The sequence below is a fragment of the Mytilus edulis genome, chromosome 7 (genome assembly GCF_963676685.1).
Source record: "Mytilus edulis chromosome 7, xbMytEdul2.2, whole genome shotgun sequence".
In the NCBI taxonomy this organism is placed as follows: domain Eukaryota; kingdom Metazoa; phylum Mollusca; class Bivalvia; order Mytilida; family Mytilidae; genus Mytilus; species Mytilus edulis.
The window spans coordinates 8,199,787-8,214,727 of NC_092350.1; the positions used below are offsets into that span (position 1 = coordinate 8,199,787).

The window sequence follows — 14,941 nt, forward strand, 5'->3', positions numbered from 1 at the left end:
CGGAGAGTTTGTAAAAATTACAAAATTATAATGTTAATTGCAGAAAATACTCGTTTACACTTCTAACTCTTATGTGGGGAAGGAATTATAAATGCAAAAATAAGGTACTGTACCTCTATAAAATTTTAATGTTGTCTTCATCTCTACTAAACCAACTTTAAAATCCCTGATATAATGGTCAGCATCAAGTCCAACATTTGGCTGTAAATATTTAGCTGACATTACAGTCTCAGCCAAACCAAACATGATAAAGTTGGTCCAAACAATTGGATGACCATCGGTGATATGATTCGGGTCATTTTCTATCTTTATCTTTTTTTGTATGCTATCAAAAAATTGTCCATGATTTTCAAGTATAGGTGGTGCTTCATCAACTGTAAATGGTAAGAAAGATAATTAATAAGGCAAAAGTAAAAAGGACATTTCCTCCTTCTTAACAATACCTTTTGAACAAAAGCAGAAATGATGTTGCATCATATAAACATTATTGCTTTGAATATTGCCAACTGCAAAAAATGTTGTTTGCAACAGAATTTGAATTGCACAAAATGAAATTTTCAGGAACATTCTTAATTTCATAATTGGTCCTGTTTGAAGTATCTAACTTTGGTTGGTGTTTACCTAAAATTCAGGAAATTAGATCAATTCAATGGTTGGACATGCCAAAATTTTGAAAAATGTGGATTTGGGTCTCGCCCACGTAGAATCCTACTCAAAACCCTAGATTATGTAATTCATAATTCTTTATACTGCAATGTTTTGGAAAGGTACCGGTATACAAATTTCAATCCAAAATAATCGAAGGTCCTTTATCTTAAATCTACATATTATTTTTTGAATAACCAAACAGTAAACCATAGAATAAATAATAAATGTTTGCAATTATTTCCGAATTTACAGTTTACAATTTCAACTAATTAGATTCCTTTATTCACTAGCAAGTAATCAAGCACCTTATGTAACTACATTGTACTATCATATTTTGCTTCACCTTGTACATGTCCATAAAAAAGTTTACAGGAGAATACATGAATTTACAGTGTTACTCGACCTCATCAAACTGTGACTTGGAGCAGAAACCTTAATAACTACTCCTAAAAGTACCAATTATAAATGATAAATCTTTACTTACTATTTTCACAATGTGTACCAGAAAAATTGTCTGCACACTGGCAATTAGCAGCTAATTCATCTGCACATGTTCCTGGGTAACACCTGGTACTATCTGTTCTCCAGGAACAGGTCTCTGTAAAATAAAAATTTAATCACAGAATAAGCATTACCTCTTACTTGTCAAACACATTTTCTGTTAAGGTTAACCCTTGAAGATTTCTGAAATTTCCTTTAATTCCTAGGTTAGAATTGAACCAGTAAAATGAAATAATGTCATTGAAAAATGGTATTCATGTTATATAAATTTAAAGTCTATTTGATCTCTTACTTTGACAAGATTTTCTGCTATCTACGTCTCCAGTATAAGCTTTCCAGTACGGCCTATCTGCTATCTCTCCATCACACCAGGCACAAATTAGATTCTGGTTGTTATCAGTACACTTTCTATACAAACATTTATCAATCTTTCCACACACTGAAAGGACAAAGCATACCTCATTACTTGTGATATATCTGATATAAGGTATATAAGTATTACCACATGAGTTTAAAATTATTCCTCCCTGACCGTCCCCATCAACAATTTTTGCTGAAAAACTGACTACAATTCCCTCCAATATTATTACTTTGGAGATCTTCTGAAATAATATAATATGAACTAATTCTATAAATAATTTTGACCCAAAGAGATCGGTTGCAGGCAAAAACTATTATATGGTTTTCTCCTATTTCATCAATATAAAGGAATTCAAGATCTCTTTTAAAGACAAGAAACAGAACATTGGATTTACAACTTTCAATACAAAATAACAATAAACATTGCATATTTTGCTCTTAGAAAAAATTGCACCCAACTTATACAAATTGTCACATTACTAAAATCCAACAATAGTATCCATTGTTACTGACAAGTACTTACTGTAACAGTATTTATCTCTATCATAGAAGCCATCGTTACAGCCACTACAAACGTCAACGGCAGTACATGTACCAGTACCCTGTCGTATATTACATTGTTACTGACAAGTACTTACTGTAACAGTATTTATCTCCATCATAGAAGCCATCGTTACAGCCACTACAAACGTCAACGGCAGTACATGTACCAGTACCCTGTCGTATATCTCCTGCTCGTGTGATCTGGACATCATCACTATAATATATTTCACATGCAGATGGGTTTCCTTTTCGATCACAATGAGCTGAAAAAAAATATAAACATTATGTCATACAATCATTACTAATTAAGTAATTTTTATTTGACATAAAATAAATATATACATTCAGTCAGGTGTACTACTTGTAAAAGTTATTTTTATTTACTTGACGAAGTAAAAAAAAATAATATAAGTAATTTTGTAGGATACTTATACAAGTTAATTTATATTTACTTGCATAGGTAAATAAATAATGGACGTAGTTATGTCCCTTTGACATTTAGATTTTTTTTTACGTATACAAGTGAAAAAGTCATCTTACATGTATCTTCATTTCTAAAAATCTGATGATTTCTTTGCTCTAATAGAATATTAATTAGTCTGCCCATTGCAGATATCTTTACTTATCATGTATGTGTAATTTAATGGACAATGAAAATCCCATTTGTCTTTTATGTTCAGAACACTATTCATTTTCAAGGCCCATAGGAGCAATTTTTGAAGGCTTTGCGTTCATACTAAAGATCTTTTGTGCAATAAGTTTCTTTGTTGAATTAATGAGATGAAACATTGAACTCTGATAAAAAATTATGAGCTCACCTGGGAAAAATCATTAAAACCATGATTTTACATCTCAAATCTTGAGAATTTTGGTGGGATTGTAAAAAAAAAATACTTGTTTAAGTATTTTTTTGAGAAAATTATTGAAACATTTTTTACTTCTTCAAGTAAATAAAAATTACTTGTACAAGAAGAACCCCTGACTGACATTCTTTCAATCATCATTGCCTTTTTACTGGTCAATCCCAAAATGTGGTTACAGTGGATATTGTACAATGTTGTAATGGTTCTGTGAGACTACAAATGTTATCTTCCTACTGCTCTCTTAAATACTATATTCATTAACCTACTCAAAGTTAGCTTAAATAAATTAATTTGCTACCTACTCAGTCTTCAGGCTAAACCACAAGTACTAGAACATTGGCTTGTAAAATTCTTTCAGATTTATAAAATTCTTCTCTACAAGCCAACAGAAATCCAACTAAAATTTTCAAAAAATTGACCTTCTGGCTTCTGGACTCAAAAGTTAAGTGAAGGCTGTTTAGTGTAAACTAATTATCTAGCATGTCTAGTGTTCATTTGTAAACTTGTCTATGAACACTGCTGACATATGCTGTCAGTTACATTGTAAACTACTTGCACAAGAGCTGCAGATTGTACAGATCTGTGAAATAGTTCTATTGTGCAGTACTAAGTCTAAGATCCAAGCTAAGATCTTAATGTTTTATACTTATATTACTAATGATGAATCAAACTGAAGTTTCTTTTCAATTGTAATGTATGACAATTAATTTATTCAATATTTCTTCAATGCAATATTATAAATTCAGTTGACTATACCATACAGTACATATCAGGAAAACAGTCCAAAATACAAAAACTTAACCCATACCTGTCAACCTCTGAAAATGAAAAGTCAGGTCATGACCTGCATTGAGAAAAAAAATCTCAGGTCATAACGCGTACGACATTTTGCGGGCTCAATTGAAGAACAAAAATATGTTTACATATAATTTATATAGTCAATATAGTCAATATGTATATGAAACAGTTAGAACATGTATACAAGTTTATTTCAGACTATTGTTATATTCCATAGTAGCAGACTTGGCATTCTTTAAAAGAACTGCACTTGGTTTCAGTTCATAGCAATGCAAATGTGTATTCATTTTACAAGAAAGAAGAGCACACAGTGTATCCTTATTAAGATCAGCCCTAAACTCTGTAGCTATTTTCTTTACTAAAGAAAATGCCCTCTCACTGTCTGCATTGCTGTTTGGCAAAACCAGTAATGTTTTAGCAAGTTTTGACAAAACAAAAAATCTTGGCTTGTTAAGAAAAATGTCATGCAACTTGGACATTTCTCCCCAAAATGTACCAATGTCAGTTTCAGGGGAAGTGCAAAGTGGAAGTTCATCTAATGGGGTCAACTGATAGTCACTGAACTCATCTTGTAGCTGTGTTGTCTCTTCTTATCGTTACGTAGCTCAGGTAAACAGTCCTACATTTTGACTTTTGGTTACATTGAAAAAGACCGATAAAACCGAAGGTCGTATTACTTCTAAATACCAGAAACAATTCCGGTCAGAAATCCGGGTGAAACGGGTAATGTTAGAAATTCCCGGGACCCGCCGGGTAAAGAAAAACTCCCGGGTGAGAGGTGAAAATAACGGGTGTCACCCGCAAAAAACGGGTGAGTTGACAGGTATGTTAACCACTGAACCAAGAATTTGTCTTACATGTCTTACAATACAAATCCTTGACTGAACCATGAAAATGAGATCAAGTTCAGATGTCACCGCTCAGTTGGACATATGCATGTACACCGTACAAACACTCTATACACCAAATATAGTAGACCTATTGCTTAGCATCTCTGAGATATGAACTTGACCATACAGCTTAAACCTTGTTCAATCACATATATAAAATGAGGTCAAGGTCAAGTAAAAATTCACAGGCAGTTGTAAATATACGTTGATAGTGGGTCTTCCAATACACCTTATCACTATTTATTCCATTCCGGAATAGTTCTAAAATTACACAACTTTTTCACCCTGTTTAAACAATTCACCATGCATTACTTTTTTAAATGTCCTGTTTAAACTACCGTATATACTTCAAACAAAATATTTTTTTACTTTAAATTTTAATTTCGAAAACGTGGACCATGCTCTATCAAAGTTTCTTGATGATCGCTTTCTAAAGTTTTTCCTCCCTCAGCTCACTACTGATGGAAGCTAGCAAGTTAACTCGTACCAACGGAAACTCGTACCATGTTAACTCGTACCAAAAAAGTTAACTCGTACCAACGAAAAGTCGTACCATTAAAAATATTTTCAAAAATACAAATGTTTTATGGTGTTTTGTCTTTGTAAACTTAATGAAAAAAAAAGTTGAATTACTGGAATTTTATACTGGATTTTAATGAAAACTTAGACAAAAATACGTTATTTTCTTTTAAAATTACCCTGCTAATTAATATTATATTCCTTTGATTGTGTGATTAAATTAATACATTCCTTTGATGTGTGATTATTGGTTGATTATAAACTAATCAACTTGTTTAATCATATTATTACATTTTGATTGTTGTTATATACTTTAACACATGATTGTTAATGAAATTGTGGTAAATAAAGCATCAAAATAAAATATATATCCTTTGTTATTCTGGCAATACTACCATTAAGCTTACTGGCCATTCACAATACCATTATTCACAATACAGATGGACATTCAAACTGATAACTCATAAATAGAAATAACCTTAAAATATTATGCTGCCAACACTACCATTACGTCTACTGGCTATTTACGATACCATTAGAACCATAATTAACAAAAATTTACCGGATGGACAGTCAAACTCATAAAAAGAAATAAACGCCATGGCTAATAAATAAAAAGCCAAGCAGGCAAGTAATAGCACACAAGACCGTGATAACATAGCAAACGAAAGACTAAGCTGAGGATGATTTTAGGAACCATTTCATATATCATTTACTTTACTATGAAGGTGTCACTATTCTTTATCATAAAGCTGTGCTGAATATTATATATAATAAATTTCATACTTTTAACTGTTGGTCAATTTACAACCTTCAAAACACAATAAATTAATGCTTTCGATGAATAAAATTCCTTTGAGAAACAAAAGAAAAATACCCAAATCTATTCAATGTAACTGATTTGGAATGATTAAAAATTAAATCCAATAGTTATCAGTAAAAGTTCAATCAAATGCATTTAAATAAGTTGGTACGAGTAAGCAGTGGTACGAGTTTGCATTGGTACAAGTTTTTTTTTAGTGGTATGAGTTAACGTTGGTACGGGTTAACTATAATTCCTACTGATGACCTCTATTTTCGGCCGCCTGACCCAAACAGGAAGTTGTATAAATAACTGTTTTTTCCGGATTGGACTAAATAGCGATAAGGTGTATGGATAGAAACAAGTGCCTGTGTAAAAATTGTCTGATGGGCATGAGAACCTTGGAAGGTAAACATACCAAATATAGTTATTCGTAAATATACATTGATAGTGGATCTTCCAATGGATAGAAACAAGTGCCTGTGAACTTTATCATGTTTATGGCTTCTGCACAGCACCTAGCTGCGGAACCGTAGCTCTTAGGTCCTTATGTTATTTTTTGACTATTTGCGGACCGTTTTTGACTATTTGCGGACGGTCCGCAAATCCGCAAATAGTCAAAAAATAACATAAGGACCTATTAAAGAGCTACGGGATCGCAGCTACACAGCACCATATATGATCATATATCGAGAGTTTTTAGATACACAACTAAAGTCTAAAGGCACTAAACATAAACAATTACTAAACAATTGCTAAGGAGCATTTAAATTAAGCAGGAAAAAATAGCCTTGTGTAATACTTTTGTTTGGTAATCATACACTAGTATAACTAGTATAACTTGTCCTCTGGCTTTGTAAGATAAGATAAGATAAATCGTCTGCATTTCATTGATTTGCAATACTTTTCCCGCAAAAGATGACTTCCGGTGAAAACTAATACCGAAGAAGGATTCAAAAACCCAATGAACTTGGATGTACTAACTCGATCACCAAGTAACATATTACCTGACAATATTGTTAATAAGTCAAATCTTAACCCGAATTTGTGATAATTTTAAAACTTTTCCAACATGGATTTAATGTATACAAAGTCGAAATGTTTAGCCTTAGGGTCCTACTAAAAAGAGCCCCGGAGCGCCCGGGTGAAGAACTTGAAAAGCGCCCGGATAAGAAAAAAGCGCCCAGGGAAGAAAAAAAGGCGCCCGTGGAAAATACATAGATATTGTATTGGCATGAGACAACTTTGTGTTGATGAAATAATTTGTGCACATTGATTTTTGTTTTAATTTTAAACAAGTATTTTGCAAACTCAGATATAATAGACATTTGTCATAAAGCACAAAAAAAGCATGAATGTTTCAGTTTTAACAAAAATATATGAATACAACGTTTACAAAATTTAGGTTAGAAAGAAATGCACTCCAAAAGACATATTTTTCAAAAACGATATCAAAATGAAAAATGCAAAAACCACTTAAATTTCACAGATCAATAAATAATTTTATAAAATTAAAAAGAACGATAAAAGTGACAAGCACATGTTATTATAACTATAGACTTCTGGTATTTTCTTTGTAGGACCAAGAATCTCTAACCATTCTCGTTCATACTGTATCGTTCCAACAGCAGTGAGATGTAATTTTAACTTTTCTTTTCTTAATGGCAGGCATGTTGAAACCCTTCCACGATCTTCCACTGTCAATTCAAGTGTGTTTAATAAAATACAAAACTTTGAAAAGTGTTCACCATGCAGTTGCGAATATTAGACCTCAAGCACTGATTTTTTTTTTGAATAACGAAATATACCGGTATGTTTTGATCGAGGACAATATGATTCTTCTATATACTCTTGTTTATCATGTTTATATTTACTTACTTACTTTGAAATCAAAATATTAAAGTGCAACAACACTATCTACACGCTTTAGATGTAGTATCGTTTATATCCCAATTTTTACTTTTTTTTATTTAGGAAAACATTTATTGTTATGAAAATATTCTTATTCTATTCTCCCGGGCGCCTTTTTATTCCCGGCGCTTGATTTTCCTTCCCGTGCGCTTTTTAGTAGGACCGTAGCCTTTTAATAAATATAAATTTAGGTAAGTTGATGCAAGCATACGAAGTCATATTGTGTCTTATACTGTTAGAGGTTTATAATGTTTAACAACCATATCATATCAATGTGTAAACACGTTAATTATGAGATATGAAAATCAAATAGCCAAGTTTGTGCATTTTTTCCGAGTATGTTTAAAAACTTATTTAAAACAAATATATTTCACTAGTGGCTAGTATTCATTAGCTGTCACTATCCCTTATAGATTTACATTTGTTGGTTATAATGATAATTATTTAAGAATCGTCATTGCAGGTGGAGCCCAAATTCGTGTTTAATAATTTTAAATTCTTTTGGTGTGTCATTTGTATGCAAGGGTTAACTTATATTCCTTTGTACTATGTTCAATTCCCAAAAAGTCAATGTGTTGCCTACCTTGAACAGGGTCATAATTTCATCTTTAATTAATAGAAGTACTATAGATCCTAGTATTTTTATTGGTTTATTAAAGACATTTATGTATATCTATAATTTCATTTTTTTGTTTTGCAATGTTTATAATTAATATATACCAACATAAAGAATTATTTTATTTTTTATAAAAAATCAAGAGAGAACATTTTCCCTCCAGAATTTTAATAACTAATATTTCGAAACCAAACACACTCACCTATATATTTTTTTCGCTGTTACACTAGTGTTCCGATAAGGGAGAAGGTTGGTACCATTAAAACGTTTAATCCCACTGAATTTTTTGCACCTGCCTAAGTCAGGAATCCGATGTTCAGTAGTTGTCATCTGTTGATGTGGTTTATAAATTTTTTTCTTGTTTCACTTTTTTTTTCTTTATAGATTAGACCGTTTGTTTTCTCGTTTAAATGGTTTTTCCTTTTTTTCGGTGGGGGGAGGGAGGGGGGCGGGGTATAGCTTGCTGTTTGGTGTGAGCCAAGGCTCCGTGTCGAAGACCGTACATTGACCTATAATGGTCTATTTTTATAAATTGTGACTTTAATGTAGAGTTGTCTCATTGGCACTCATACCACATCTTCTTATGTGTATGAACATCCTACAAAATATTAAAGTTGTACATTTAAAACTGTAGAAGATAGCCGGACAAACAATGTATCTTACTGACGAACAGCTGGACGGACAGGAGTAAATTAATATGCCACCCCCTATTTTGTAAGGGTGGCTTAAAAATCTTACAGGCGCTTACACACACACTCATATCTATACATACATACATACTATATAGCCTGCATGTGCTTGCGTGTTTAAGATTTTACAATTGATAATAATCGGCGAGGGGTCTGACTTTTATGGATATAGACTTTCAAAAGCCGAAGATTTTTTAATTGAAAATAATCGGCGGCCATGTGATTCAAAGCCGAAGATTTTATAATATAATAATCGGCGGTGAATTTTTAAAAGCCGAAGATTTTGAAAAGCCGTTGATTTTAAAAAGCCGACGATTTTGAAAAGCCGAAGATTTTAAAAAGCCGAAGATTTTAAAAAGCCGACGATTATGAAAAGCCGAAGATTTTAAAAAGCCGATGATTTTGAAAAGCCGAAGATTTTGAAAAGCCGTAGATTTTGAAAAGCAGAAGATTTTAAAAAGCCGAAGATTTTGAAAAGCCGAAGATTTTGAAAAGCCGAAGATTTTGAAAAAAAGCCGTAGATTTTGAAAATCCGAAGATTTTGAAAAAGCCGTAGATTTTGAAAAGCCGAAGATTTTGAAAAAAAAGCCGTAGATTTTGAAAAGCCGAAGATTTTGAAAAAGCCGTAGATTTTTAAAAGCCGAAGATTTTGTAAAAACCGTAGGTTTTGAAAAGCCGAAGATTTTGAAAAAGCCGAAGATTTTGAAAAAGCCGTAGATTTTGAAAAGCCGAAGATTTTGAAAAGCCGAAGATTGTAGAATTTATATTAATCGGCGGGATTGTCAAAGCCGAAGATTTATTTGTATCTATGTATTTTTAAAGGAAAAAATAATAATAATCGAGGGGTTCACTGTGGCTTTCCATATAGATGATATACGTCCTTGGTCTATCCTAGATGCCAAATTTCAATAAAGTGCAAGAAAGACTTCCTCTTTATTTCAGTATTAAAACAAGTTGCTTTCTTTAAAAAAAAAAGCAATACATGAACCTAAGACCGCTGACTGCCAGGTCACCAAAAGATTGTTGCTGAATTTGTGTTTGCTTATGAATTGAAATAATTGACTGTGAATAGAAGAAGCCAGTTGAAAGTATATATTTACAGCTTCTATATTTGAATAGTTATTTTAAAGCTCGACTATTTTATTTATTACTTTGGAATGTACATAATTTTTCCGATTATAACCCTTTGGCAAATTTTAATTTCTACTAACCGGATGACTTATGCAAATCGCACAAACCTATCGCACTATAAATTTGTGCACTCAGTTTGCAAATATAATCAGGAAATTCTGGATGCATTTATTTTATCTATCATATCTCTATATTTTGATTTCTACATGAATGCCTTTATATTCTCAACTCGTATTTGAAGCTGTCTTTACTTATGGTAGATGTTGTATGCGGTGAAACCTAAGGCATGCAATTGATTCGAACCTCTTATGAAGATACTTATTTTGGTCTCATGAAACATCTCAAATTTTAAGGATTTCCTGATTTTACTTAAATCAATTCAAACATTCTACAGGGAAACTCAGTTTTGCAGAAGAATTTCTTAATTCAGGAGTTAATGATTACCTTTAGGCACTTTCAAAATAAACAATTTATATAAAAAGGTATTTAGATATAAAAATATACCAGAATTAAAATGATGTACGCCAGATACGAGTTAAGTCTACAAAATACATTTCAAAGTTAAGGAATGTATTCCTTGGGAAGACAATCCTTAGCTTTTCAAAAAGGTCAAAGTGTATAATAGGAACGTGACTCAAAAAAGGAACAAAAGAGAAACAACTCGAGGTCAGAATACCGTTAGTAATGATGACCGTGCTTGAAAGTCGCATGTAAAGCTCTTTCTGCCGTGTCCTGAATTTAGAACGAAAATACGCTTTCACGAGTGAATTTAATAGTATTGCATGCAAGTAGTATTTTAGCGCACGAAATAATAAATAGAAAGCTCCTCACTGATACTCAGGAAAAGAATACGCATTTGCGTCATCACATATCTTAATATAATAGTTGAATTCGAATGGCAAACGGCCTACATTAAATTGTTTGACTCAGGATTCAATGACATTTTATCCGGAATTGAGAACGCAAACCGATAGTGTGCTTTTGAAATGTGATCTATAATGTGAATAAATCAAACCAATCAAGACGTGTAGGATTGTTGGTCAACACAAGGAGGTCAATGAATAAAATTTTCAAACCGTTACCATAGTACAAATATGAAGATGCTATAAGGTTAAACTATTAAAACAAACAAACAAAAATTGAATTAAAATTCTATAATAAACTAACGTTCCTGTTAGTATTTTTTTTCAAATTCTTTTGAATATATATAATATCAATAAACACGAACGTCCAGTATTTACGGATGGACATTTTATATATCGAATGAATCTATTTTTAAATTCTAACATTCCACTATGTGAATATATTACTATACAAAATATAAGCAAAGACTTCTAAATCCATACTAAAACAGTATAAAATAATCAATGTTATGGTTGTAATTGAATTTTGTAGTGATTATTGTAAATTATTTTTACGGTTGTTGTGACCTGCAAGGATTTAAAATCATGCTTTATGAATTGAAAACACACAAGAACTTTTTTTATTTACGACCGTTTAAAATTTAAATATTTAATAAATTTATCTTACTTTCCGTTTATTGATATATTACACAACAACAAAAAAATATAATAATAATTACTCATAAAACCTAAATACTAAAATGGTATGAAATAATTAACGTAGAAATATAATAATTATTGTTTATAAACAATTTTTTTTGTAGGATGCAAGAATTTATTTAGATTTAATTTTAATGTTTTCTTTACAAATGAATATTTAAAAATACCAAAGCAGAGTATCTTGTCGTATAAAATACTTATTTCTTAATTGCAACTCTGAAAATATTCTGATTTCAATCATTGTTAGTTTCTTCAGAAACATAAATCACGGTGGGTATGGTTGTCCTGCGAGAGAACGTTCTGTGCTGGAAATTCGGTCCTGACGGGTGCTGGTGATCAATGAAAAAATGTAAACAAAGACGAAAATGATGATTTTTGACGTTTTCACTCATAAAAAATGGAAGAAAGCAGTTGAGATTTTTCAATTTTGTGTCTTATGGGTTCATATGTAAACTATTAAAAAGTTGACCCTCTAAACTGTTTCAGTAAGCGTAACACAAAAGTGCTCATTTTCAGAAAATCTAGAACTAAAAAAATAAAACAAAATGGCTCATAGAGTCAGCTTTCCATACCGCAATCCACAAGGCAAAACTATTTTGTGAAAAAACATTGCAATTTATTAAAATTTAGCATTTTCTCAATTTATTCATGTCCCGATACTGTGCTGGTGGGTCCTGTCATTGTGCTGGTGGGTCCTGATACGGTGCTGGTGATCTTGGATAAGAAGTTGGTCATATTTGTAACAAATGTTACAAAATCAATAAAATTGGACAGATAATTGTTGTCAATAGGATCTATGACTCCTATTTTAGCTCTTGTGCATCCATTTGGCTGTTTAATATGTGTTTTCAAATGATCGTAACTTGTATTACATAATTACATAAAAGGGCAACATCTTTCGTCCAATATCAGATAACAATATATAGTATCTAAAATAAGAATAGTTTTATTAAGATATTAAATGCCCCTTACATTGATGCTTCAACAATGATCAAAGCCCATGCCGCATAGACATGTTTGTCAGCGCTCCGCATACCCCTCTCCACTTCTACCCAGCCAACCCTCCTCATTTCCTCCTTCATTGTTACAGTGGTGTACCAACACAACAATTTATCACATAAAATAATAATACAAAGACACACATTATTGAACAACGAATGCTCGCAGGTACTGAAAGCTAGTTCAAAGCCGCATTTTCAACTAATAGATAAACCATGTTCTCATATACAAATTGAAAAATTCCAATCGTGTCGATTAAAAATGTCTCAAAACTTAAGTTCAGATTTTAATGTTTGATGAAGCAGAACTTTAAAAATGTGCAGTAAATCTTGTGCTCACAACAGTTATTGTCATAATTATGTATACACAAGACTTATAAAGGAATTAAGAAGGTACCAAGAAATATTTTACTTGTGTAAAGAGGCAGAGACAGCATCAATGTGGTTATGGAGGAAAAGGTCAGAACAGTGGAAGCAGTAAAGTGTAGAGGCAGGGATGGATAGCCAAGTGGTTTCGGGCTGGGACTTGATCACCCCAGTCGGCGCACCTCTGGAGGTTGTAGTGGACAGCGCCGAAACAGCCGAGGAAGGAGGATTCACCTGAAGACGGAACCACGCATCTTTCCAACAGGATGTATTAAGGTAAATACAGTTCAATTTAATGATCATGAATGGAAGGAAATGGTACGGAAGTTTACATAGGACAAAAAGAAATGGATAGTATTTTTTGGCGAAAGACTTAAACGCTTCTTTGCATTATATAGTACAACTCTTCTATAAAAGCATGCAAAAAAAAAAACTTTGATTGACTTGCTTGCTATGTTTGCTTGGATATTTTGAGGTAGGCGGAGTTTCAATACATACTGGGATTTGATTGGACAAATATAAACTGACAGGCATTATAGTTAATGTTTATTGTCCAAACAAATTCTAGTATATAGTAAACAGACTACTTACCTGTCGTTTACAAACATCCAAACAATCATAGCAAGCAATTTGATCAATGGTTTGCTTTGCATATATTTATAGAAGAGCTGTAAATTCTAAAAAAAAATCTTGTCGTAGATGGTTAAATCCTCAACAAAATCTCAATAACTTTGTTGGAACGAATAAAGGTTTTAAATCAAATTTTCGTGGACTTTTTAGCTTCCACCCTGACGAGGCATGTTAGCTGTTCGTATGCTGTTGCACCTGACGCACGGAAACTTTCACATTTTCACCTTCTTTTCTGAAATATTTTTCCCAGCTCATACTTGACAGGATGTTATCCTAGTAAAAGGTGTAACCAATGAATTGAACACAAGTTAAAAATTCCACAATACTTTATAATTCATTTTATGTGTCAATTTGTTCGAAAAAAGTCGAAAAGAATAGAGTTCTTTTAATGTCATGATTATCTGTCGCTTTCTAGATCTATGCTTAGCATTTATTTCAGATGACATGGACTCCTCACCCTGGTGACCCTGCTGACTTCATAACTTTATCCGTATACATATATTAATAGATAAACAAAAGGCTGCAACTGGTATTTTTGTATTTAAAATGATTTGTTGTTACGAGAATATTTGTGGTGAATGGAAACTGTGAGGGTCAAAATCTTAAATTTTTTATAAATGTTGCTGGACCCAGTTTCGTTATCTTATCTGAATTTTCTGAAATGTGCAAGGTAGATAGACATTGGCCTTTTAATTTTTTTTACTCTGTAAGTTTTGCCCTAATTGCTTGAACTTTTTCAATATTAAAGGAGACGTGACACAATTTTTTTTTTTTTTTTTTTTTTTAATTAATTAATAAATATTGGTCAAATAACATATAGTAATAATTTTTTCTTGTCAAATCCTCATTTAACGGCCTTTTAATGGTCAAAGAATCCAGCGCTTGTCGTAATCTTTGATTTTTAATGAGATACCGGTCACGTGATCGTGATGACGTCAGTGGATACAATCTGAGAAAATGTCTCAAAAAGGACGAAGTCGATCATATTCCTGTAAAATTAAACAATGGACGGTGTTGACAATAGTTTTTAAGGCAATTCTTAAACTTTAGATATTCAACCGTATCAGTTTGAGCCGTTACTTGTTGAAAATAATCAAGTAGAAGATATAAATTC

At 32.1% G+C, this 14,941-nt stretch overlaps 1 protein-coding gene across 1 annotated transcript in view; it reads right to left on the reverse strand.

The window, feature by feature from the left end:
* Window positions 1-14,941, reverse strand: part of LOC139529850 (uncharacterized) — a 119,316-nt gene that overhangs the window by 62,016 nt on the left and 42,359 nt on the right. The window contains exons 5-8 of the mRNA XM_071325789.1: window positions 2,148-2,315; window positions 1,442-1,588; window positions 1,133-1,246; window positions 114-374 (exon numbers count right to left, since the gene is read on the reverse strand). Of these exons, the coding sequence (XP_071181890.1) occupies window positions 114-374; window positions 1,133-1,246; window positions 1,442-1,588; window positions 2,148-2,315 (690 nt within the window). The remainder of the gene's footprint in view (window positions 1-113; window positions 375-1,132; window positions 1,247-1,441; window positions 1,589-2,147; window positions 2,316-14,941) is intronic.